The sequence below is a fragment of the Bos mutus genome, chromosome 12 (genome assembly GCF_027580195.1).
Source record: "Bos mutus isolate GX-2022 chromosome 12, NWIPB_WYAK_1.1, whole genome shotgun sequence".
Taxonomy (NCBI): domain Eukaryota; kingdom Metazoa; phylum Chordata; class Mammalia; order Artiodactyla; family Bovidae; genus Bos; species Bos mutus.
This window is the reverse complement of record NC_091628.1, coordinates 50,295,405-50,319,555: the sequence shown is the minus strand read 5'-3', so window position 1 is coordinate 50,319,555 and position 24,151 is coordinate 50,295,405. Positions and strand designations below refer to the sequence as shown.

Genomic DNA, 24,151 nt, shown 5'->3' with positions numbered 1-24,151 from the left:
CTCCTCTTGTTGCTCACAACAGTCCTGTGCAGTAAAGTACACAAAAGCAAAACCACTTGTAGAGGACGGACGCATGTGACAATGTACGCCAGGCATGTGTGCTAACTTAACGTGATTTGAAATGTGAACGCATGTTCATGTCTTTGAAAGTTCCCAACTTGAAGGGTTCCTGGATAGGGGGCTTACTGTATAGCGTTCAGATGGGCCCTGGAGGGTTACTCCAGAAGTTTAGATGCTCAGTGCTCCTCCTTCCCTCCTTCCCTTGCTTCCTCCTTCCCTCCCTTCCTTCTTTTGTAAAGTAACGCAAAGCAAGTGGCTTAATCTTGTTTAACCACATTTGAGATTTCTGGAAAATATCATTTCTGCTTTCTCCAAAAATGGTTTAAAAGGTATGAAAAAAAATGGAACTGACTACTGTTCATAGACAGAAAAAGTAGAACTCCTCAGATCCACAGATCCCCACAATAGTATCCCGGGAAAGTAAAACTAGTAAAACAAAGAAACCCCCAAAATCCACATTACCAAGACCCAGGCTTTGTGTGGGGTTAAGAGTGTAGATTTTCCCAGAGAATGAGGCTAGATAATCTTTTGAAGTCCTTATATATTCTGTGATTCTCATTCTTAAATGCCATACAGAACTTAAGTTTGGTAGGGAAATGTTTATGAGCATTATTTTCATCATGGAATTTCCCCTTAATTTCATAAATTAGCTTTCTTTGTTCCATCACATAATTTTCTCTGGAAATTTAATTTTTCCTGATGGTCACACTAAGAATACTTTCTTTTTGTTCCATATGGTTGATTTCTCTTTACTCATTCCTTTAGTGTTAAACTTTTAACATTTCCTAGGATTTTTTGTTGTTGCTGATCTAAACTAAAACAATTAAGTTATTCATACTACTGATTTACCTTCCCGGAGTTTGAGCAAACTCAGGGAGCTGGTGATGGACAGGGAAACCTGACATGCTGCAGTCCGTGGGGTCGCCAAGAGTTGGACACGACTGAGCGACTGAACTGAATTTAACTTCATAGTATTAATTTAACTTTTAGTTGCTCTGATACCATCATAGAATTTATAAACCATCTATAAAATGGTAGATTAAATCAAAGTAAAACACTGAAAATTTTAGAAGTAAAATTTTGGTAATATTTATGGCTGGGAGAAATCAGTAGCCACATTTCAGTCACCATTGAAATGATCTTGTTTCATCTAGAAATGGATTAAAAAATCATGAAAGTTCAGTATTTCCATTGGAGGCCTTTTACATCACATTCTTACCAAATAACAAATAATAAACTACCTGAAAGTTAAACAGGTGACTAACCCCTTCACTGCCTTAAATTCATGAGAAACAAGAAAACAATAGTAAATATCAATGTAAGTCATTGAAATTGCTTTTGAATACATAACAAGGCAAATGAAATGAAAATGCAAAGTCACTAAAGCATGTAGTGCTTTTATTTTTGAGCGTTAGAACTCTTTATTTTTTTAAATTATAGTATAAAAGAGCAGATTATGGATACTCCATTTTTTGTACATAGAATGATATAAATTTATTGATGAGCTTTTTAAAAAGTTATAGTAAAACATAGCTGACTAATCACTGGCTACTTGGTCCTTTAAGCAATATCAGAAGAATAAAGTGTCTTTTTAAATTTTTTATTGGAGAATAATTGCTTTACAATGTTTTATTGATTTCTGTCATACAATAATGTGACTCAACTATATATATACATATATCCTCTCCCTCTTGAATCTCACCCCCATCCCACCCCTCTAGGGTGTCACAGAGCACCAGGCTGAGCTCCCCGTGTTATGTAGCAATTTCCCACTAGATTTCTATTTTACCCATGGTATTATATCAGGTGGCGCTAGTGATAAAGAACCCACCTCCAGTGCAGGAGGTAAGAGGCTTGTGTTTGATCCCTGGGTCAGGCAGATTCCCCTGGAGGAGAGCAAGGCAACCCACTCGAGCACTCTTGCCTAGAGAATCCTGTGGACAGAGGATCCTGGCAGGCTACAGTCCGTAGGGTCACACATGACTGTAGCAACTTAGCATGCATGCATGCATTATATTTCAGTGCTGCTCTCTCAGTTTGTCCTACCCTCTCCTTCCCCCACTATGTCCAGGTGAATGGATAGAGAGGTTGTGGTATATATATACAGTGGATTATTACTCAGTCATAAAAAGGAACAAATCTGAGTTAGTTGAACTGAGGTGGACAAACCTAGAGCCTGTTATACAGAGTGAAGTAAGAGAAAAACAGATATTTTATATTAATGCATATATATGGACTCTAGGAAAATGGTACTGATGAACCCATTTGCAGGGCAGAAATAGAGACACAGAGAATGGACTTGTGGATGAAGTTTCTTTTTATTCCAGCTTCTTCATACACTCAGATGCAACAGTGGAGTAACTCCATTAAGTAATAACTTTTTCTTAAACCAGCCCATAAGGGAAGGGAGAAAAAGGTCTTTAAAAAGGGCTGTGTGTACAAAGGGTCTTTTCCCTCAACATCCTCTCCAACACTTGTTATTAAATATTTCTTGTCTTTTGGGTAATAGCTATTCTGATATGTGTGTGAGGTGATACCTCAATTGTGGTTTTGATTTGCATTTCCCTAAAAATTAGTTATGTTAAGCATCTTTTCTTGTGCCTGTGGCCTTTTGTTTTGGTAGAAATATAAACTGGTGCTGCCACTATGGAAAACAATATGGAGATTCCTCAAAAAATTAAGACTAGAATTATCATGTGGTCTAGCAATTCCATTTCTGGGTATTTATCTGAAAAAACTAAAAACACTAATTTGAAAAGATATGCACCGCTCTGTTCATTGTGGTTTACAAGAGCCAAGATATGGTATCCATGGAAGTGCCCATCAATGGACGAATGGATAAAGAAGATGTGATGTGTATATATATGCACATGTATGTTCTGTGCTTAGTTGCTCAGTCATGTCTGACTCTTTGTGACCCCATGGACTGTAGCCTGCTAGGCTCCTCTCTCCATGAGATTTCCCAGGCAAGAATTCTGCCATTTCCTTCTCCAGGGGATCTTCCCAATGCAGAGATTGAATCCAGGTCTCCTGCATTGCAGGTAGATTCTTTACCATCTGATATATATATACCAGGAATATATATATATATATATATATAAAATGGATTATTATTCAGCCATGTAAAAGTATGAAATCTTGCCATTAATGACAACATGATGGACCTAGACCTTGAGGGTATTACGCTATGAGAAATAAGTATGATTCCCTCATATGCAGAGTATAAAAAATAAATCAGAAACAAACACACACACTCAAAGAACAGATTGGTGGTTACCAGAGGGACCAGGGGTGGGAGAGAGAGCAGAATGGTAAAGGGGTCAATTGTATGGTGACAGATGGAAGTGAGACTTGGGTGCTAAGCACACTGTGTATACAGAAGTTGAATTAAATTTGTACCAAGAAACTTATATAATGTTATAAACAAATGTTACCTCAATAAAAACAGAACAAAACAAAGCATAGTTTATAAAGCGTGTCAATGGTTTTGAATATCAGAGAGAGTTTGGATGAGGCGCTGGTACTTTACAGCTCCCCATGCAGGTTTTAGACTTTGACCTCAGTTCTACAGTGGGTGAGAAAACTACACTTTACTCTGATGATTGTGCCACAGAGGAGGAAACCTGGCCTGAAGTTGGCTTAACAATGCCTGGAGGATGAGCTGTTGGTTGACCTCGAAGAAACAACCAGGAAATGAGAATGCTAGAGTCCAACTTCTTGACTAAGTCATTGGAAGAGCAAGGAAGAGACAGGCTGGCAGTTTTCAAGCTCTTGACCTAGTGGTGAGACCCTGCTGTTAGACAGGAAGATGTCAGCAGTTCTTAGTGTCACAAACCAGAAGCAAAATGTGAATATTAATAAATAGAAGCCATAGAGAAAAGACAGGAGTTCTCATCACAAGGACAGAAAAAATTCTGTTTATTTAATCTTGCATCTATGTGAGATGATGATGTTCACTAAACTTATTGTGATAACTATTTCATGATGCATGTAAGTCAAATCATACTGTACACCTCAGACTTATACAGTGCTGTATATCGATTATATCTCAGTAGAACTCTAGGAAAAGAAACTTCAGCAGCCTTCATAGAATTTCCCCAAGATTATTATTTTTTTAATTTTTAAAAAATATATTTATTTTTAATTGGAGGATGATTGTTTTACAATATTATTTTGGTTTCTGCCATACGTCAACATGAATTAGCCATAGGTAAAAATATGTTTTCTCCCTCTTGAACCTCCCTCCCACTTACCATGTTATTTATTGAGCTCGTTTCTCCCCAGAACTTTGGTTAAACACATGTTCACTTGTTGCACTAAAAATGATCCAAAAGGATAAAATCAATAAGATACTTATTAACACAAGTTAATGTTAGACTTATTTTGTTGCTCCCTATGTATTGCAGGCAAAACTTCCAAAGAGATCTTTATCTGATAAACTACTTTAATTTAATAAAGACCTTAGATAACCAACAATGACCTACTGTATAGGACAGGGAACTGTACTCAATATTCTGTGATAACCTATATGAGAAAAGAATCTGATAAAGAATGAATATATATATGTATAACTGAATCACTTTGCTGTCTACCTGAAACAAAACTAAATCAACTATAATTCTATAAAATTTTAAAAAAGAAAACAAAGTTCTGATTGGCTATCATTCAACTGATAGCATAGTACTCAGTGGGATTCAAAAACAGCATTCAAGTAACAGGTCAGTATTGTATTATACACATTAAAATAGTCTTATTTCATCCAGTTTCCAATTTTATGTATAATTAATTGAAGGTCTAACTTCAAGACAATGTTTTCTCTCTATCATCAAAATTACATTATTAAGATTTAGTAGGCATCAATGAAGCCTCGCATTGCTATTGGGCTTTTAATATGTTACCCTGAAGGCAAACGTTTGCAGACCTGGCCTCTGTTTTTCTTGTAGGTTGATGAGGTAATGCTGACTCTGAAACAGGCTTTCAGCACGGCCGCTGCCCTGCAGAGTGCCAAGACCCAGATTAAGCTGTGTGAGGCCTGCCCCATGCACTCTTTGCATAAGCTCTGTGAAAGGATCGAAGGTACAGTATAAGTTGGCCTTGGCAGAGAGGAGTTTACTTTGGCGTTGAGGAAGTGAGAAAGTTGCTACTGTTGTTGAATGCTTCTTTGTTTCGAGGTAAACCAAGAGCCCTAAGAATTATTCCTCACATCCAGTCAAATTTGTGCAGTCAGTCTCTCCTAGGTGCTGGGCTCTTTTTCCTTTTTTGTTTATTTTTTAACTTTTTTTTCCAGAGGCAGACTCCAGGGAGGAACTTGCATTTCCCACAGTTCTTAAGACTCTACTGTGTGCACAGTGGGAACTGACCAAATATTTGTTGAATGAATGAAGAGAGGCAAACCCTCCCAGAATGTTGACTGTAGATTTTTTTCTCTTCTCACTTGATGATGTGTTCTTTTTTCCCTAAAGGTTTAGAACAGGAATGAAACTTTCCTAACTTTTGAGGGACATTTGAAAATCACCCAGATAATAGACATGATGTCATAAAGCAAGTTGAAAAAAAAGATGTGTTTTGAAGAGGGGGAGGGACATGAGGAAGAGGTGATTCTGACTCAGTTTTCCTCTCTTCTCCTTGTCCCCTAATAAAAAGGTTGAAAGCTACTGCACCCAAGAGGACACACAATTTAATAGATACTTGCTAAGCATCTGTTGGGTTGGCCAAAAAGTTCATTCAAGTTTTTCTAAATCTGCTTATGGAAAAACCCAAACGAACTTTTTGGCCTACCCAAAATCACGTTCTGGGTAGCGTGCTCAGCACTGGGGATGCAGAGATGATTGAGATGTGGACTGTGCCTTCAGGAAGCTTATAGTCTGAAGGGAAGGCAGGCTTGGGAGCAAGTAAATGTGATTCAGTATGATAGATGGTAGTGTTGATGGGGAGAGGTTGAGCTGTAGAATAAAGCAGAGAATGTATGAGCCATAATAAGTGTAACTTGTGATATCTGTTAAGTAGGCAGGAAAATCAAAGGCACATGGCAAAATTTATCGAATTTCCACTCAACTGTGTGAATAAGTAATAGTCAAATTTAAAATTTAAATGTAGTAGTCAAATTTAAAAATTTATAATATTTTGCAGAACATGCCTTGTTTTCAAACATATATATAACCTTTACAAAGATGGAACAGTTTTGGTGTATGGTAAAGGGAATATAAATCTGGGCAGAAAAGGCTGAGTGATTCAAGAGATGGTGTTGAATCAGTTTGCCATCCAAAGATTCCTTCTATGTATCTACTGAAAATACATTCTAGAGGGATCAAAGTCTTCAATGTAAACAAGAAAAATACTAAAATCATTAAAATAAAAATGTTATTTTGTCCCTAAACAAGAAAGCCTTTATTAAGACACAGAAATGCAGAAACTACCAAAAGAAGACATTGACAGATTTGATTTCATAAAATCTTAACGTTTTTACAAAACAACAACTGCTTACTTGGAAGTTAAATGATAAGCAACAAATGAGGAGATAGCAGATTGCTGTTCGGAATTTGTGAGGACTGTTATTATCTATAAGAAAAAGATAAAACCACCAGTAGGAAATTATGCAAATCATATTTAAAAAAAGCTCCTTTAAAAATTTTAGTTTTAGAGATCTTTGTAAAGGAAGAGAATGCAAACTATACATCCAGAATTAGTAGGGCCCTCCCAAGATCTTGAATGGACTGAAATTTAAGGTCCCCAACCTTCAAGGTATGTATGTATCTGAACGGAGCAAAGGAAGGGTTCTTATTGACTGAGAAAGATTCACACAGATTCTTTTCCCAAGGCCTTGGCTAACACCTTCTGATTCGATTTTTTACCCTTGTCTTTGGCATTAGGCTAAGAGAACATAAGATAGGGCAGTGCTCTGGTAGTAAAAATGAAAGGAATAACTTAAGACAGATACTCTCATAAGACTTACTGTGTCTCAGCACTATTGTGGTTTCCATATCTTGGACCACTTCAGTTCAGTTCAGTTCAGTCACTCAGTCGTGTCCAATTCTTTGTGACCCCATGAATTGCAGCACACCAGGCCTCCCTGTCCATCACCAACTCCCGGAGTTCACTCAAACTCACGTCCATTGAGTTGGTGATACCATCCAGCCATCTTATCCTCTGTCATCCCCTTTTCCTCCTGCCCCCAATCCCTCCCAGCATCAGAGTCTTTTCCAATGGATCACTTCATCCATATAGAAATCCCACAAGATAGGTGCTATTTTTTAATCCTCATTTTACTCATAAGGAACAGGCACTGAGATGCATAGTGGGTAATAACTATCACATCCTCACTGCTGAGGAGGGGCAGAATCAGGATTTGAACTTGTTCAATATGATTCCACAGCAACTTGATGTTTCTTTCTGGAAGAATATCAGAAAGCAAGGATTTTCAGGATCACAGTGTCCTGAAGCCGTGGCATCAGTGTGTTTCCCCCAAGGCTGTTTTCATTGGGGCAGGATAACTGTGGATTCTGAACTTATGTTATGTACAAAGTATAAAGCTGGAAAAAGGACTGTATTGAGATTCAACACAAATTAATATGAGTAGAAAGTGAGAAAGATAGGAGTATATACAAGTATTTAGGAGTATCTAGATATTAGTATCAGGGAAGGCAATGGCACCCCACTCCAGTACTCTTGCCTGGAAAATCCCATGGACGGAGGAGCCTGGTAGGCTGCAGTCCCTGGGGTCGCTAAGAGTCGGAGACAACTGAGCAACTTCACTTTCACTTTTCACTTTTATGCATTGGAGAAGGAAATGGCAACCCACTCCAGTGTTCTTGCCTGGAGAATCCCAGGGACAGGGGAGCCTGGTAGGCTGCCATCTATGGGGTCGCACATAGTCGGACATGACTGAAGCAACTTAGCAGCAGCAGCAGCAGCAGGTATTAGTATTTCATATAGCTTACTCAGAATTATAGAGTCCTGTCAATACATTTGGCTGCATTAACATGGAGTTCTTTTTGTACTGAAAAAGAAAGAAAGGAAGGGAGTAGATACATATGCCAGCATAATCTATGCCTATGTTAAGGACATAGACCGGGAAGAGTAGCACAGTCATGTTGGTGGACCAGAGTGAATCCAGGAAGCAGTGTCTGAGGGCACCATCTCTCGAGGACCATCCTCAGCATGTGAAACTAAAGTGATGCTGAGCATTGTGGAGCTGGAACAATTATCCTCAATCTTGTTTTCCTACAATAACTTGTGTGAGGGCTAAATAATACACTTACCTCTCAGGACTGGTTAATTCACTAATCAGTGATTCCAAATTGGAAGCCAAATCAAATTCAAGGCAGTGTAGGGGGCATGCATAGTTTGAAAATAAATAATATACAGCTGTTTGCAATTCTTCCTTTGAAATGAAAGACTGAGGAAACTTCCTGGGCTATAGATTTAGTTACATACTTCAAGTAAATACCCTGTTTACTTTTCTCCTTTTTAATCTTTTGTCCTCCTACACATGCTAATAACATACTGGAATAATAAACAACATAAAACAAACAAACAAAAAAACCCCACTCATGTGAATCAGTTTCTTAATGTACTGCCTGAGGAGACTTTGCCAGCAAATAATAAGCTGTGGTAGTGTGTGACATCACACCATCAAAATGAATTTTAGTGTTTCTGAATGTGATCACAGATTTTCACAGCATTTTGTTGTATATTGCACAAAGAAATGTAGAGCTGAGAAGTTTCTAGAAGCTTTTCTTCTTTCCAGTTCCCATCATATACTACACAGTGGTTTAAAACAGGTCCAGTGGTGGCCCTATACATGTTCTACACACCAGGATAGGAATTCTAGTTGTTTTGTTTTTTTTTAAACAATGCATATTTTGAGGCACATCTCTCCTAGGGATTTTAAAGTGCAGTCTACATTTAAGAGTCATTAAATATGAATAGCTGGATATCCTCTTTCTAGTCACAGTACAGTAGCAATGTTATAAGTGACCCCTAACTATGTAGATCTGTTTCTGAAAAATGGATGGTCAGGCAAATCATTATTAATATGAATTTCACTTCCCCTTTTAAAAAATTAAAAATGTTTTTATGGAAAAGATGTTTGCCTGAGGATTTAACCTAAATTATGTGTAGAAGTGCAACAGATATATGAATAACATGATATAAGAATATAAAGAGTTTGTTGGGAAAATTGTAATACTAAAAAATGTCCCTAAGTAGTAATGATGTCCTTGAAGTTTCATTACCAAGACCTGCATAAAGGGGAGAGCTTCTTAGCTAATAAGGTCCAGGTCTGCTTTTTAATATTAGTAGTTATTTTTTTCTTTTTTGAATGTCCAGTTTTAAGCTTAGAGATTTTGGCCAAGGCTAATAGTCACCTAAGAGTTTCTACGATGGCTGAGTTTGTTAGTACCTTCAGCGGTGTCTGAAGTACCTTCATGGTGTAGACACATGATACCAAATCAACAGCTAACCATGGAAGCTATTTTTCATGGCAAATAGATGGGGAAACAGTGGAAATAGTGGCTGACTTTATTTTTCTGGGCTCCAAAATCACTGCAGATGGTGATTGCAGCCATGAAATTAAAAGACGCTTACTCCTTGGAAGGAAAGTTATGACCAACCTAGACAGCATATTAAAAAGCGGAGACATTACTTTGCCAACAAAGGTCCATCTAGTGAAGGCTATGGTTTTTCCAGTGGTCATGTATGGATGTGAGAGTTGGACTATAAAGAAAACTGAGCGCCAAAGTATTGATGCTTTTGAACTGTGGTGTTGGAGAAGACTTGAGAGTCCCTTGGACCGCAAGGAGATCCAACCAGTCCATCCTAAAGGAGATCAGTCCTGGGTGTTCATTGGAAGGACTGATGCTGAAGCTGAAACTCTAATACTTTGGCCACCTGATGCGAAGAGCTGGCTCATTGGATAAGACCCTGATGCTGGGAGGGATTGGGGGCAAGAGGAGAAGGGGATGACAGAGGATGAGATGGTTGGATGGCATCACTGACTCAATGGACATGGGTTTGGGTAGACTCCGGGAATTGGTGTTGGACAGGGAAGCCTGGTGTGCTGCGGTTCATGGGGTCGCAAAGAGTCGGACGCAACTGAGCGACTGAACTGAACTGAACTGAGATATTTTTTGTTAATAAGTCTGACTTCAAGATCACTCATAGGGGTCATTGCTTTTGGTGAGGAGATTTTCCATTTAATTATTTCTTTGCAGTGTTCCAAGGTTTGTTGTAGGCAGGGACATAACTCCTTGAGAAGGTTTAACTTCAGAGCCTGCTGGTGAAGGGACAGGTGGCAGTGCATTTTATATATTTATATTTATATTTGAGTGGTAAAGAATCTGCCTAGCAGTGCAGGGTTCAGTCCCCAGGGTTAGTGTTTCTGAACATGATCACAGATTTCCCCAGCATTTTGTTGTATATTGCACAAAGAAATGTAGAGCTGAGAAGTTTCTAGAAGCTTTTCTTCTTTCTAATTCCCTGGGTCAGTCCCTGGGTTGGGAAGATCTCCAGGAGAAGGAAATGGCAACCCATTCCAGTATTCTTGCCAGGAAAATCCCATGGACAGAGAGGCCTGGAAGGCTACAGTCCATGGGGTCACAAAGAATCAGACACAACTGAGTGACTAACATATATATCTCTGTGGCTAGAAGCTGTTTAACACGAATCCCGATCATTTCCCTTAGGTCTCTACCCACCAAGAGCCAAGCTGGTCATACAGAGGCATCTCTCATCCCTGACAGATAATGAGCAAGCTGACATCTTTGAACGCGTTCAGGTAACATGATTTATAGTCCTCACAAATAAGATATAAAGAATGAGAATTGGATCCTGTTTTTTGAGTTCCTTTTTCCATTTCTCTATATGAAACAAAAGATAGGTATCCCACTATATTCTCTGATAGTTACTAGAACCCCCTTTTGTTCTTAAGAGCAGGTACGTGCTTAGCTTTATTTATGTTTGTCTACCAGACAGATAAAATTAAGTGAGAATAAAACAGTGGACGTTGTCTTCCCATAATGTGCTGTTGGTCTGTCTTCAACAGAAAATGAAGGCAGTCAATGACCAGGAGGAGAATGAACTTGTGATTTTACATCTGAGGCAGCTATGCGAAGCCAAGCAGAAGACACATGTTCATATCGGGGAAGGCCCATTGGTGAGACGTTTGCTCCCTGACTGATTTTTGTTTTTTTCATATATTCAATCAAAATTTCATAGAAGTTGTAAAAGGAGTTTCTTTGCTTTGTGTTCTCATCTTTAGGGTTAAGCCCTAATCATCCTTTTCCTCCTAGCATCTCAGAAATTTTATAGTAGATTTTAGCGAGCATTGGCACATGGAGATAAAATTGTGATGCTTTTAAAATGTAAAAAAATTGTGAATTTTGATAGAAAACCAGTGATAGCAAATGCTCATGATTTAGAACGAATGTACGTATTTTAGTAATACTAATCCATTATTTTATTTCAAATCCATATGAACATCTTATTTCATTAAAAACTTAGACAGCCTTGAGCGGTAGAAGGCAAACATGCAAAGAAGAAGTAATGTCATGGAAACAGCTCTCCTGACTGCAAACTAAGGGATGATGTTTCTGTGCACGTGGTTTAGAATGTGTTCTCAGCTGCATGTAGATAAAGCAAGACCAGTGGCAATGACATCTAAGGAAATTATGACATATTTACCTCAATAACACTAATTCAGGTTATATTTTTATTTCATTTTATTCAGAACAAATCACATACCATGTGATAAGTGATTCCTTAATTATTTATTGTACAAGTACTTCTAGAGGACTTTCTATGAGCCAAGCTATATGTTAATGTGACAAAAAAGACATCAATGATGATGCAGCCTGCAGAGAGGACCTCAAATAATCCAAAAGGGAATGCAAGCCTAAATATTAAAAGTGAAAAGTGTTAGTTGCTCAGTCCTTTCTGACTCTTTGTGACCATAAATATTAATAGATACATGTAGTACAGGCAACAAGATAGCTTTTTAAAAGAATGTGCAGTGAACACGAAGTGGCTATGTGTTTGCTTTGGAACCAGAGCAGAGAGTGAGGGAAAAGGAAAGCATGAAAGAATTGGAGAGGAAGAGATTTTGGGGGGAGGGTGGGGCTGGAATTTTAGGGGAGATAAAATTTTCTAATCAGAACAGTTGAGGATTTGTGTTTTAAGAAGGAACACTGAGCAGTTAAGTGGTAACTTTGTCACCATGAGTGAACATACTCCTTGCAGGCCTTCCAAGGACATACTGGCTTTTTAGGGTTTGCTTGGGGGTCAGGAGGAGAAGGGGACAACAGAGGATGAGATGGCTGGATGGCATCACCGACTCAATGGATGCGAGTTTGAGTGAACTCCGGGAGTTGGTGATGGACAGGGAGGCTTGGCGTGCTGCGATTCATGGGGTCACAGAGTCGGACACGACTGAGCGACTGAACTGAACTGAACTGGGAATTGATGAGGGATAAGGCTGGAGGCTAAGCAGTGGTGAGATGATAAAGAGCCTTAAGTGCTATGCCTGACTTTGTCATTGAAGGATTTCAGGTAAGAGCAAGAGAAAATCAGATTTGTACTTTAAAGAGATAATTCTTCTGTCATAGTGATGGTCGGTTTGTGGGGCTGGTTGGTGAGTGAGGGGGTTGACAGTGCCAGGACCGAAGTCACATTTTCGAATTGGGAGACTCTGGTAATAGACTGTGTTGGAAGTGATTCATTTATCAAGTGCATACTATGTACTAGGCAATAGAGATGAATAATGACAGCTCTTTTCTGACCTCTAACTGTTTAGAAGGAAAAACCAACATGTAATCAAATGAAGTGAAAATGGAAGTACAGTGTGGTTTGTACCATGATATATAAGAATGTTTTAGACAGAGAGAGCACTGGGACATAAATAGATTGAATAATTCTATCTTGAAAAATTTATTTTGTCTTAGAGAGAGGCTAAACTAGAGCCCTGGAGATGTAAGGGAGGCACTGAGTCAAGAGCTATTTGGGAAGCATGATCCTTAGGATAGATATGTTTAGGATGGGAGAGGGTCTTGCTGAGAGAGACTTTAAGGTTTCAGATTTGGAAGAACTGGGTGCAATAGCTAAGAAATACACAAAGAAGACAAGAGTAGGGCAGAAGATGGAAATAAGAAAGAAGAATTCAATTTTGCAAGTGTGTTTGAGATATAATTAGAAAATGGATTTGGTGCTCATAGAATATGAGTTGACATTATAAATACAGAAGACAGTGAGCTTTGGCACAGGTTTGAAGTCAAAGGCGGGTGTTCTGAGGGATACCCACATTTTAGGCAATGAGTAAACTAAAATGGAGCCAGTAAAAAAGGACTGAAAGGGAATAATGAGGTAGAAAGATTTATTATGGTATGACCAAGGTAGGAGAAAAGTTCAAGTAAGAAGATCAACGATGTCCAATGACACAAGAAGGTCAAGAAATTTAAAGAGTAAAATCTGTTAATGGGTTTGCTTAAATCAGTCATTGATGATAATAGTCATGTTGACCAGAAGGCCAAAGGCAGTATGTAAGTAGTGATACAAATTTTCTATATGATGGAGAGAATTCAAGGTCACAGAGGAGATTTTAACAATTTATGTATGTTTTCCTGCCAGTATACTTAAATTCCTTCCTCTTGCTCTCCTTTGTTCTTTCTTTTCCTTTCTTCTTTCCACTAGTATTCACTGAGTGGGTTCCCAGGTGGTTCAGTGGTAAAGAACTTGCCTGCAGTATAGGAGATGTATGTTTGATTCCTGGGTTGGGAAGATCCCCTGGAGAAGGAAATAACAACCCACTCCAGTATTCTTGCCTGGAGAATCCCATGGACAGAGGAGCCTGGCGGGCTACAGTCCATGGGGTAGCAAAGAGTGGGACGTGGATTAGAGACTAAACAACAGCAGATTCACTGAGGAGCTGCTCTGTCAGGCATTGTGCTCGGTGACAACACGATTTCCCCATCTCAGTCGTGTCATTCACCCCGAAGCCTTAGAATAATGAGTCATCCTAGTCCTTATACACAGCCAGAACCCAGTCCAGCCCACATTCCGATCCATTGTTTTCCTTCCTTTTGGATGGCAGCCGTGTTTATTTTATCAGTAACTCCTTAGAAGATCCTGTGGCGCCAACTCCACTACAGACCTTTGTTGTCTCCTGTGTAGACTGTGCTGAAGCCTCCTATCTGATCTTCCAGTCTCTGATTTCCCAGTCCTTTGGATGACTTTTGAACACTCTTTTCACATAAATTTTCCCCAAACATTACTTTCACAGTGATGTTCTTCAGCTTATAAATTGTAATCAGTGATTCTTCCTAATTACCCAGCATTTAAGATCAAGGTTTTATCTCCAGCTTCACTTCCCACTTTCCACTCACTTCCTTCTGTTTTAGTCAACTATCTGTACTGACATCCCATCCTGTGAGCATCCCAGCCTTTATGATTTTGCCAACATCATTCCCAGTGTTGGGAAAGTCTTCACCCTTTTTTTTTTTTTTCCCTGCCCGCAATAAATCCTGTGTATCTTTTTCTTCCTAACCATTGAGAGCCACAGCTCATAGTTCCATGTTTGATACTTATGTGTTGCTTCTTTTCACTGTTAAATGTGAGAATATTTCCTCCACAAGCAAAGGATAAGTGTTCTCTTTTGGAAGTTTTCTGGCACGAAGAACCATGTGATATACATAGTAGTTTTTTATGTCTGTATAGGATAAAATATTTAGAGAATCTCAATTTATATAGTGAACATATTGTAGGTTCTCATACAGTTTAGTACTGTCAGGGAGTACTTGCTGATCAAAAAGATAGATGACCCACTCGCAAATGAAAAGTGAATTATAACAAAGGCATTAGCAGAATCCAGCTTTACTAAAAGATTCTTTGTTCTTTGAAAACTGTTTCTTGTGTTTTCCTTGGTAATTTGGATATAAAGTATGCAATTTGGAAAGGCATGATTATAGTTATTAATCAAAATAACAGCAGTAAAAAGTGACATCTTTAGTTTTTGTTAAATGCAGCAGGAATATATTAGCAGAGAGGAAAGGCATAAATCAAAGATCTTATTTCTATCTTTTTATTACTTATAATATTAAAAATTAAACCCATTTGCTTATAATCTGTGTGCTTATGATGTGGAACCTAAATTATTACTTCTTTAATAGAGCTCCAGAAGAATTCTTGTGCTTTTTAATGGTTTAATCATAAGCCTGTTTTTAAAGCTTCATTTAACCTTGAGTTTTTCCAAACCAAAATTAATGTTTTTCTTTCCATAGACTATTTCAAATAGTACAATCCCGGAAAATGCGACAAGCAGTGGAAGGTTCAAACTTGACATTCTGAAAAATAAAGCTAAGAGATCCTTAACTAGCTCCCTGGAAAATATCTTCTCAAGGGTAAGATTAAACTGAGGCTCTTCAAGATATTATGTGTTGTCTAATTACTCTGCTTCATTCTCAACTGGCTTACAGAAGATTTCCTTTAAAAAAAAAAAAAACTACTAAGATAACTTTAAGTTAGTTAATGCTTATTTAAAATAATCTCTCAAAATAAGTTTTATTCTCAGATCTAGATTTATTCTTATGTGTCTTCTGTCTGAATTTGAACAGTAGTCATTTAGTAGTTGAGATATATGTATAAAGAGGGGAAATAGAATATTGATGTCCAATCCTGTATGACTTTTTATCATTTACCATTTAAAGTTATAATGGAGGTCTTTCTTTTACTGATTCTTAGGAGCTGAGAGGGAATGCTGGAAACTTTAAGCATTTCTAGATTCCATATGTATGCATTAAACATTATATTTGTCTTCCTTTTTCTGACCTACTTCACTCTGTATGATAAGCTCTAGGTTCATCTACCTCATTAGAACTGACTTAAATGCATTTCACTTTATAGCTGAGTAATACTCCATTGTGTATATCTACCACAACTTCTTTATCCTTCCTTTTTCGATGGACATTTAGATTGCTTCCATGGAAGGAAACCATCGCAATATTATAATTATCCTCCACTTAAAAATAAAATGAAAAAAATTTAGCTGTAGTTTAACAGAAATGTGTGTATTCTTCAGTGAATTTATTTATTCTGTTTAAAAATAGCATAGTGTTGATGTATGGCAAAACCAATGCAATATTATAAAGTAATTAGCCTCTAATTAAAATAAATAAATTTAAATTAAAAAAAATAGCATAGTGATTTCTTTTCCTCTTCATTTTCATCTTCCTAAACAGTTCACTCCTGAAGCTACTAGACAAGACATAGCAAGGTATATGTCTTGGGTCTGTAAGGCAGAGGAGACACCGTGGCCCAGGGCAGGGAGACAGCCTGAATGGGTGCTGTATGTGGTGGCGGGGGTGGGTGTCCCAATGCAGCGTGCAGAAACCAGAGTGTGGTGAGGAGGCTGTCAGCCTGTGGGGGCAGTCTGGTTTCTACAAGTGGAGCATGAGCAGGTGAAGAGGGTGCCCCGAAGCAGGATGGCTCAGTGCAGGGTGTCAGAGGCAGAGTGGAGGGGAGAAAGCATTCCAGGTGCCCAGTACAAGGATGGTGCCTTGTGTGGGGCTGCTGGAGCTGGGTGGGGTGAGGAGAGGGTGAGGTGCCAATTGTGCAGATTGGTTACATACAGGGAACTGACCAAATATGTAAATGTTGAAGGATAGTGGGATTCTGGGAGAAGGGAATTACAAAGTTAAAAGGGGAGAGGGAATTAGAATGAATTCTGCTGCTGTTGAATTCAACTCAGAGGTAGCGGTATGGAATCTTGGTTTTTCTGTTTTGAGCAATAGAATAATATATACATATATTATACATATACATATAATATGTATGTAATATGTGTATTAATATATGTGTATGTGTATAAATGTGTATATATGGTCCACTGATAGGCACTGGGGACAGCTTTTCTATATATGTCAGATAATACATTAAGCCTGGTTGGGTGACCAGGTTAAAGTCTGTTTGGGTGACCAGATTTTTGATTTAGGACTCGGATTTCGGTTTCTGTACAGAAACAAAGAGGGAACCAGGATCCTGGCAGAAATGGCTAGTTCCAGGACTATATGGAAATTACGAGATAAGTCCAGAGCACCTTGGCATTCTAGATAATAAAGAAGTTGTCAAAGAGAGATGGCAGGATGTCACAAAGACATAAACACCTTGAAGGATTCCAGTGGTGACATCTGAGACAATTTAAGCGTCAGAATAGTTGACGGCGACAGACAGTAGCCTGTTGTATAACAGGAAGGTACTAAGGCGCTTAGTCGCCCACTTGTGTCCGACTCTCAGTGACTGCATGGCCTGCAGCCTGCCAGGCCCCTCTGTCCATGGAATTCTTCAGGCAAGAATGCTAGAGTGGGTATCCATTTCCTGTATGAAAGGAAACTGAGTCTATTCGGATGTGAAAAATAAATTGACAACTTGATCATTATCAGGATATTTACTGGATAGAATGAATACTTAGTAATTACAAAGGGGAAAATAGTAACTTTATGATGAAAAAGGCTGACATCAACAATGGACAAAATTAAAATCCTGTGCTACAAAGAATACAGAAGCACTTCTGTGGTATTCCTGCCAGAGGGGCAATGCTTGAATCTAATCATAAGGAAACATCAACAAACCCACTTTGAGATACAGTCTACAAAATAACTACCTGTTATCTTCCAAAGTGTTAAGGGCAGGAAAGTCAACGCAGTAGTACATTGGAACAGTGACTTCTGATGTCTGGTATTCTTATTTTTATTTCTCTGCTAGAACTCAAAATCCTTTATGGGTATTTCTATTAATGATGGAGAGTCTTCTAATTTTAACAAAAGCCCTACAGCAATCATGGTCATCTGACAATGCTGTTATTTTATGAGCAGAAAACAGAACCTAGGAAAAAGCCTCTAGAAGATTTATCAGAAGTGTGTTAATGTAACTTCTCATAAAACTTCCTTATCTCCTTGTCTTCAACATTTATAAATCAGTTAGGTTCTTTCTTTCTCTCTCAGTCCTTCCCTCTCTCTTCTCCCTCTCTCCCATGTGTTTAGTGAGAATTTTAGTAGACTGATCATTTATGGGGTGGTCAGGGATCTGAATTCAAGATCTTGCCCAAGCACGTTTTATATTTATGACCTTGGACAAATTATTTACCTTTCTAAACAGTTTTTTCTCCACTTGTGAAATGGGAAAACATTTCCCATCCATTCTGATTGAGCCCATTGCCGTGAGGATGAAATGTCAGAATGTTGGGAAAATGTCACACTGTGGATATGAGGTGGTACATACAGCAGTGGTCAGCCCTGGAACCTGTCATTGGCAAATGACACAAGGGTATTATCCTACCGAGTACCTTGGCATTCCGCACAGTACTTACGTGACGGACTTTGAAGTGCCGCTCCATAGCCTTGATCAGCTGTAATGAATTTCTAGCAAGGGCACTGCCAGTCTATTCTGGTCAAGGTGGATACTGTAGCTTTTGTGTCCCAAAGTGCTGCCAAATGCCATAAATTATGTGACCTAACAAGGTCTTACTTGCAACATATGCAGAAGAATGGACTTCTTGGAAAGGCTGGCAGCTAACCATGTTGTTTCAGAGGTTACATAGAAAATGGGTTTTGCCTACTTCTAAAACTTGTCAGTTTATTTTTTTTCTCTCTGAGTGATATAGTAGAAAGTTGACCCTCCAGTCATAGTTCGGCTCATAATTGCTGCTATTTTTAAATGCTGGAATATTTCATTTAATGAACGATAGCTGTTTATGAAATAGGATACATTTTCAAAATGCTTTAAAGCTCAGTTCATAAACAATTAAAAAGTGAGTCCAAAGGAAAAGGCTTGACACATGCGTTACTAAATCATAATGTAGTAAAACTGAAAAAGCTATCTGTTCAAAAATGAGATGATGGAGTCTTGTATTCTTGTTGTTTGTCTGTTGCTTTTTCTCAAATTGAAGTTTTTCAAAAGAGGAATATTTACTAGTATATTATTATTCTAAAAGAGAGCTATTAATATAAAGTGTGAGTTGGGAAAAAGTCCTTATTTTATGTTTTCTTCAGAGTAATAGCCATTGTCCTTATTTGTTAAAATGTGTGAGTTAACAATTGTGGTAAATTGTAAAGTAAGTTTAGTTTTCTTTTTGTTTAAGAAAAATTTGTGGATGAAACACTCCTACAAGTAATATGTGTGACAATGTTTTTTTAACAATGGAAATGGTTTGATGTCCATCTGAATGCTTTCTCTATCGTGAGCAAATAGCCTAAAATAACCAGGCCAGTTGACATATAAGTAGCAGCTAAAAAAATAGCAGAAAGCGACATGGCCCATTTTTCTTGCCCACAAACTCAAACCCCATGATTTATCAGCCACATGTATAGTTTATCATGTTATAGTATAGAACCGAAGAACTGAAAGAGCCTTGATCAAATTCTAGGACATTTATAAAATCACGCAGCTAATGTAGGCTAATTGGTTTTATTTGTAATTTTACTTTTCACAAAGCTCTATCTTTAGGAAATAGTATTGAGCTCAAGAGCCTCACTTTAAAGTTGTCCTCCCTGAATTCAAATTGCTCCTCAGTCTTTAAACTGTGTAAATGTTGGCTACTTCAGCTACCAGAACTTCAGTCTCCTTATCTATAAAGTTGAGCCAAATTAAGTATCTACCTCATTAGAACTGTTGTGGGGATTAATGAGGTAATGCCTGATAGAATACTTTACATAATACCTGGCACATGGTAAGCATTTGGTAATATTAGATGCAGCTATTAGTTTTATGATTGATATAGCTGGTATTGACAGAGCCACCAGAGATAGAAAACTATAATTGATATATACACACACATATATATGTGACATATATACATATGAGAATAAGTATTGCTTCTATGAAACAAGATGGGCTACCATAAATACAAAGAGTCAGTTAAGAACAGGATAGAACTTTTATAACTTTCTGATAGTGAACATAAAAAGAGAAATTCAATAGAAGACAATGAAACTAAGTTGAAAAAAATCTTCCAGAAAGTAAAGCAAAATGAGAAAGAAATGGAAAATAAGAGAACAATGTAAACAGTTAAAGAATCTGTCTGGAGGTCCAAAAGCCAAGGGGTAGGAGTTCCAGAAAGAAAATACATGCAGAAATTTTCATAGAAATCATTGAAAAAATTTCTCAGAGCTAATGGACATGTTTCAAAATTTAATGGACTCAGGAAATACACAATAGAAAGACTGAACAAAGCCATGCCAAGGCAATTCATTGTGAAATTTCATAATGCCCAAGGGTAAGCTTAGATTCTGCTCCATAGAGAAATAACAGGGTCGTACGGGTCAGGTCACAATGACATTAGACTTCTGTACCAGAAGACACTTGAGCACTGCTGACATAGCCTGAAGGAATGTTTCCAAGCAGAACTGTATATTCAGCACAACTATTAGTGTAGTATAAATAAAGAACAAAGGCATTTACAGACATATGTTGATACATTTAAAAAAATACTTCCCAGTCTCCCTTTCTCAGAAAGCACCTGGAATCTGTTCTGCTAAAATGAAGAAGTAAGCTGAACAAGAGGAAGACATGGCCCAGGGAAACAGAATTTTCAACATAGGATAGCATCAAAGGAAATTTCTAGCTTGATAGTGAAGGAGAATACTTGAAACAGCTATTTGGCAAACCTGAATTTCTACCAGTCCAGACTGGGACAGGAAGACAGAAGTCTCAAAAATGGCTTGCTCAAAGAAAAAGAAAAAATGTGATTGACGCATTATGTGATGGACGCCCATAATGTGGTTTGTTGGTGCTGCTGCCTCAGTTGTGTCCGGCTCTCTGCGACCTTATGGACGGTAGCTCTCCAGGCTCCTCTGTCCGTGGATTCTCCAGGCAAGAATACTAGAGTGGTAGCCATTCCCTCCTCCAGGGGATCTTTCCGACCCAGGGATTGAACCCATGTCCTTTGCATCTCCTACACTGGCAGCCGAGTTATTTACGGCCAGCACCACCTGGGAAGCCCTGATGGTGATAAATAAATGATAAACAAATAAATTAGTAATAAATTAGTGATTACTCAGGTAGTTATGGGACTTACCTGGTGGCTCAGATGGTAAAGAATCTGCCCACGATGCAGGAGACCTGGGTTCAGTCCCTGGGTCGGGAAGATCCCCTGGAGAAGGGAATGGCTACGCACTCCAGTATTCTTGCCTGGAGAATTCCATGGACAGAGGAGCCTGGTGGACTACAGTCAATGGCATTGCAAAGAGTCGGACACGACTGAATGACTAACACTTTTCACTCGTTTCAGGTGATTCCCTGAAAAACAAATTGTACAAGATGTTAGTTGTATTAATAGTGAAATATGTATGTAGCTCAGGTGCAGACAATATTTACAAGGTCTAAAAATCTAAGAACCAAGTATTAGTTTAACTGAAACTTGTGATCTAAGTTTACTGGGAAAAGAAGGGAAGAGAGAATTGTGTATGGTGATGGGTAATGAAGGAGTGATGTTGAAGCTGAAACTCCAATACTTTGGCCACCTGATGTGACGAGCTGACTCATTTGAAAAAATGCTGATGCTGGGAAAGATTGAAGGCAGGAGGAGAAGGGGACTACAGAGGATGAGATGGTTAGATGGCATCACTGACTCAATGGACATGAGTTTGGGTAAGCTCCGGGAGTTGGCGATGGACAGGGAGGCCTGGTATGCTGCGGTTCATGCAGTTGCAAAGAGTTGGACATGACTGAACTGACTGACTGAATGAAGTTAGAACTAAAGTCTCATCTTCCAGAGTAGGAGGTCAATAGATAGTGCCTGAAGCTCCAATACTTTGGCCACCTGATGCGAACAGCTGACTCACCGGAAAAAACCCTGATGCTGGGAAAGATTGAAGACAGGAGGAGAAGGGGACGACAGAGGATAAGATTGTTGGAAGGTACCACCAATTCAATGGTGAGGGATAGAGAAGCCTGGTGTGCTTGGGGGTTGCAAGTCCATGGGGTTGCAAAGAGTTGGACACAACTTGACGACTGGACAACAAAAGCATTAAAATGAACAACAGAAGCATTAACATAAATTTAATTTCAAGTGCTTACTTTTGAAGAATGGGATTCAGTGTATGAGAGACGGATCTGGTGATTGTCATTTATCGTTATAAGTTTTGTAGTACAGTTTGACTTTTTTTTTGGTTGTGCTGGGTCTTCGTTGAAGCACATGGAGGCTTCTGCAATTGTGGCACGTGGGTTTAGATGCCTCTTGGCATTGTGGATCTTGGTTCCCCAACTGGGTATCAAACTTGCGTCCCTGGCATTGGAAGGTGAATTCTTAACCACTAGACCACCAGGGAAGTCCCTAGTTTGACTTTTGAAGCTTTGTGTAGGTATTACTTTGATTAAAAATTAAAGTGAAGCTTAATGCCTTTTCCCTCCCCACCAAATGAAACCCAAGAATGTTTGGAGACAGTCTTTAATGTTGTAGAGCACTAAAAAAATATTGGGTGTTTTTTCATTGTGCAGAGTCACTGTCACACTGACTTGATGTATTTCTAGTTACTCTTTTCAGAACTTTCCCATGTATTTTAGAGTTATGTAGAACTTCTTAGTCTGCTATTTTGTCTCCTAAGACCTTCTGTGTGATGTGGCTCCCAACCAGCCTTTCTGTCTTCTTTCCTTCAATACTTGGCTTCAGTTTCTTCCTATGTAAAGTGAGGGAAATAGATGAGATGATCTCTTTGGTTCTTTTCTTAGATCATCTGTGAAATCCATATGAAGGGACTGTGTAAAAAGAAAGTAAAGAACCAATCCACCAATACCGAAGCAGACTTTTATCTGGTCTTCTGGAGAGAAGTGCTTTCCTGAAGTAGTTTTGTTTTATGGAATAATGAATGAAGATAAATTCATACATTTTAGGATGCGTTTTTTTTTTTTTAACCTGTGCTTATTATCATCCTATAATGTAAGTTATGATCTAGCTTATAGGGAGGTGTATGTAATAAGCCATTTTCTTTATAACTGTTGTGGTTTGCTGTGCTTTACTTTCCACGTGTGTTTACCTCTTTGTGACATCACGTTCATGGAACTCTCTTATCTTATATGTGAATAATGTTTAACCTTGTAACCAAAATCACTTCAGTAGCTTGGTCTGAGTATTTGGTTATCTGACGGCTGATCTAGAAATAATGGAAATAGATGGTGAACAGTTCTATTTACCATGTTGGAATGGCTGTTAATCAGTTCAGTTCAGCTCAGTTGTCAGTCATGTCCAAGTCTTTTGCGACCCCATGGACTGCAGCATACCCGTCTTTCCTGTCTATCACCAGCTCCCAGAGCTTATTCAAACTCATGTCCGAGTCAGTGATGCCATCCAACCATCTCATCCTCTGTTGTCCCCTTCTTCTCCCACCTTCATACTTTCCCAGCATCAGGATCTTTGCCAATGAGTCAGTGCTTTGCATCAGGTGGCCAAAATATTGGAGTTTCAGCTTCAGCATCAGTTCTTCCAATGAACACCCAGGACTGATCTCCCTTTAGGATTGACTGGTTGGATCTCCTTGCAGTCCAAGGGACTCTCAAGAGTCTTCTCCAAACCACAGTTCAAAAGCATCAGTTCTTCAGTGCTCAGCGTTCTTTATAGTCCAACTCTCACATCCATATGACTACTGGAAAAACCAAAGCTTTGACTAGATGGACCTTTGTTGGCAAAGGAATGTCTCTGCTTTTTAATGTCTCTGCTGTCTAGGTTGGTCATAACTTTTCTTCCAAGGAGCAAGCGCCTTTTAATTTCCTGGCTGCAGTCACCATCTGCAGTGATTTTGGAGCCCCCCAAAATAAAGTCTCTCACTGTTTCCATTGTTTCCCCATCTATTTTCCATGAAGTGATGGGACCAGATACCATGATCTTAGTTTTCTGAATGTTGAGTTTTAAGCCAACTTTTTCACTTTCATCAAGAGGCTCTTTAGTTCTTCCTCGCTTTCTGCCATAAGGGTGGTGTCATCTGCATATCTGAGGTTATTGATATTTCTCCCGGCAGTCTTGATTCCAGCTTGTGCTTCATCCAGTCTGGCATTTCTCATGATGTACTCTGTATGTAAGTTAAATAAGAAGGGTGACAGTATACAGCCTTGTCGAACT

General features: G+C 38.6%; 1 protein-coding gene across 4 annotated transcripts in view; it reads left to right on the top strand.

The window, feature by feature from the left end:
• Window positions 1–24,151, top strand: part of TBC1D4 (TBC1 domain family member 4) — a 210,246-nt gene that overhangs the window by 137,569 nt on the left and 48,526 nt on the right. For all 4 annotated transcript variants that reach the window (XM_070380585.1, XM_070380586.1, XM_070380587.1 and 1 more), the window contains exons 5-8: window positions 5,004–5,136; window positions 10,743–10,834; window positions 11,102–11,212; window positions 15,327–15,446. In XM_070380585.1, coding sequence (XP_070236686.1) covers window positions 5,004–5,136; window positions 10,743–10,834; window positions 11,102–11,212; window positions 15,327–15,446 — 456 coding nt within the window. The remainder of the gene's footprint in view (window positions 1–5,003; window positions 5,137–10,742; window positions 10,835–11,101; window positions 11,213–15,326; window positions 15,447–24,151) is intronic.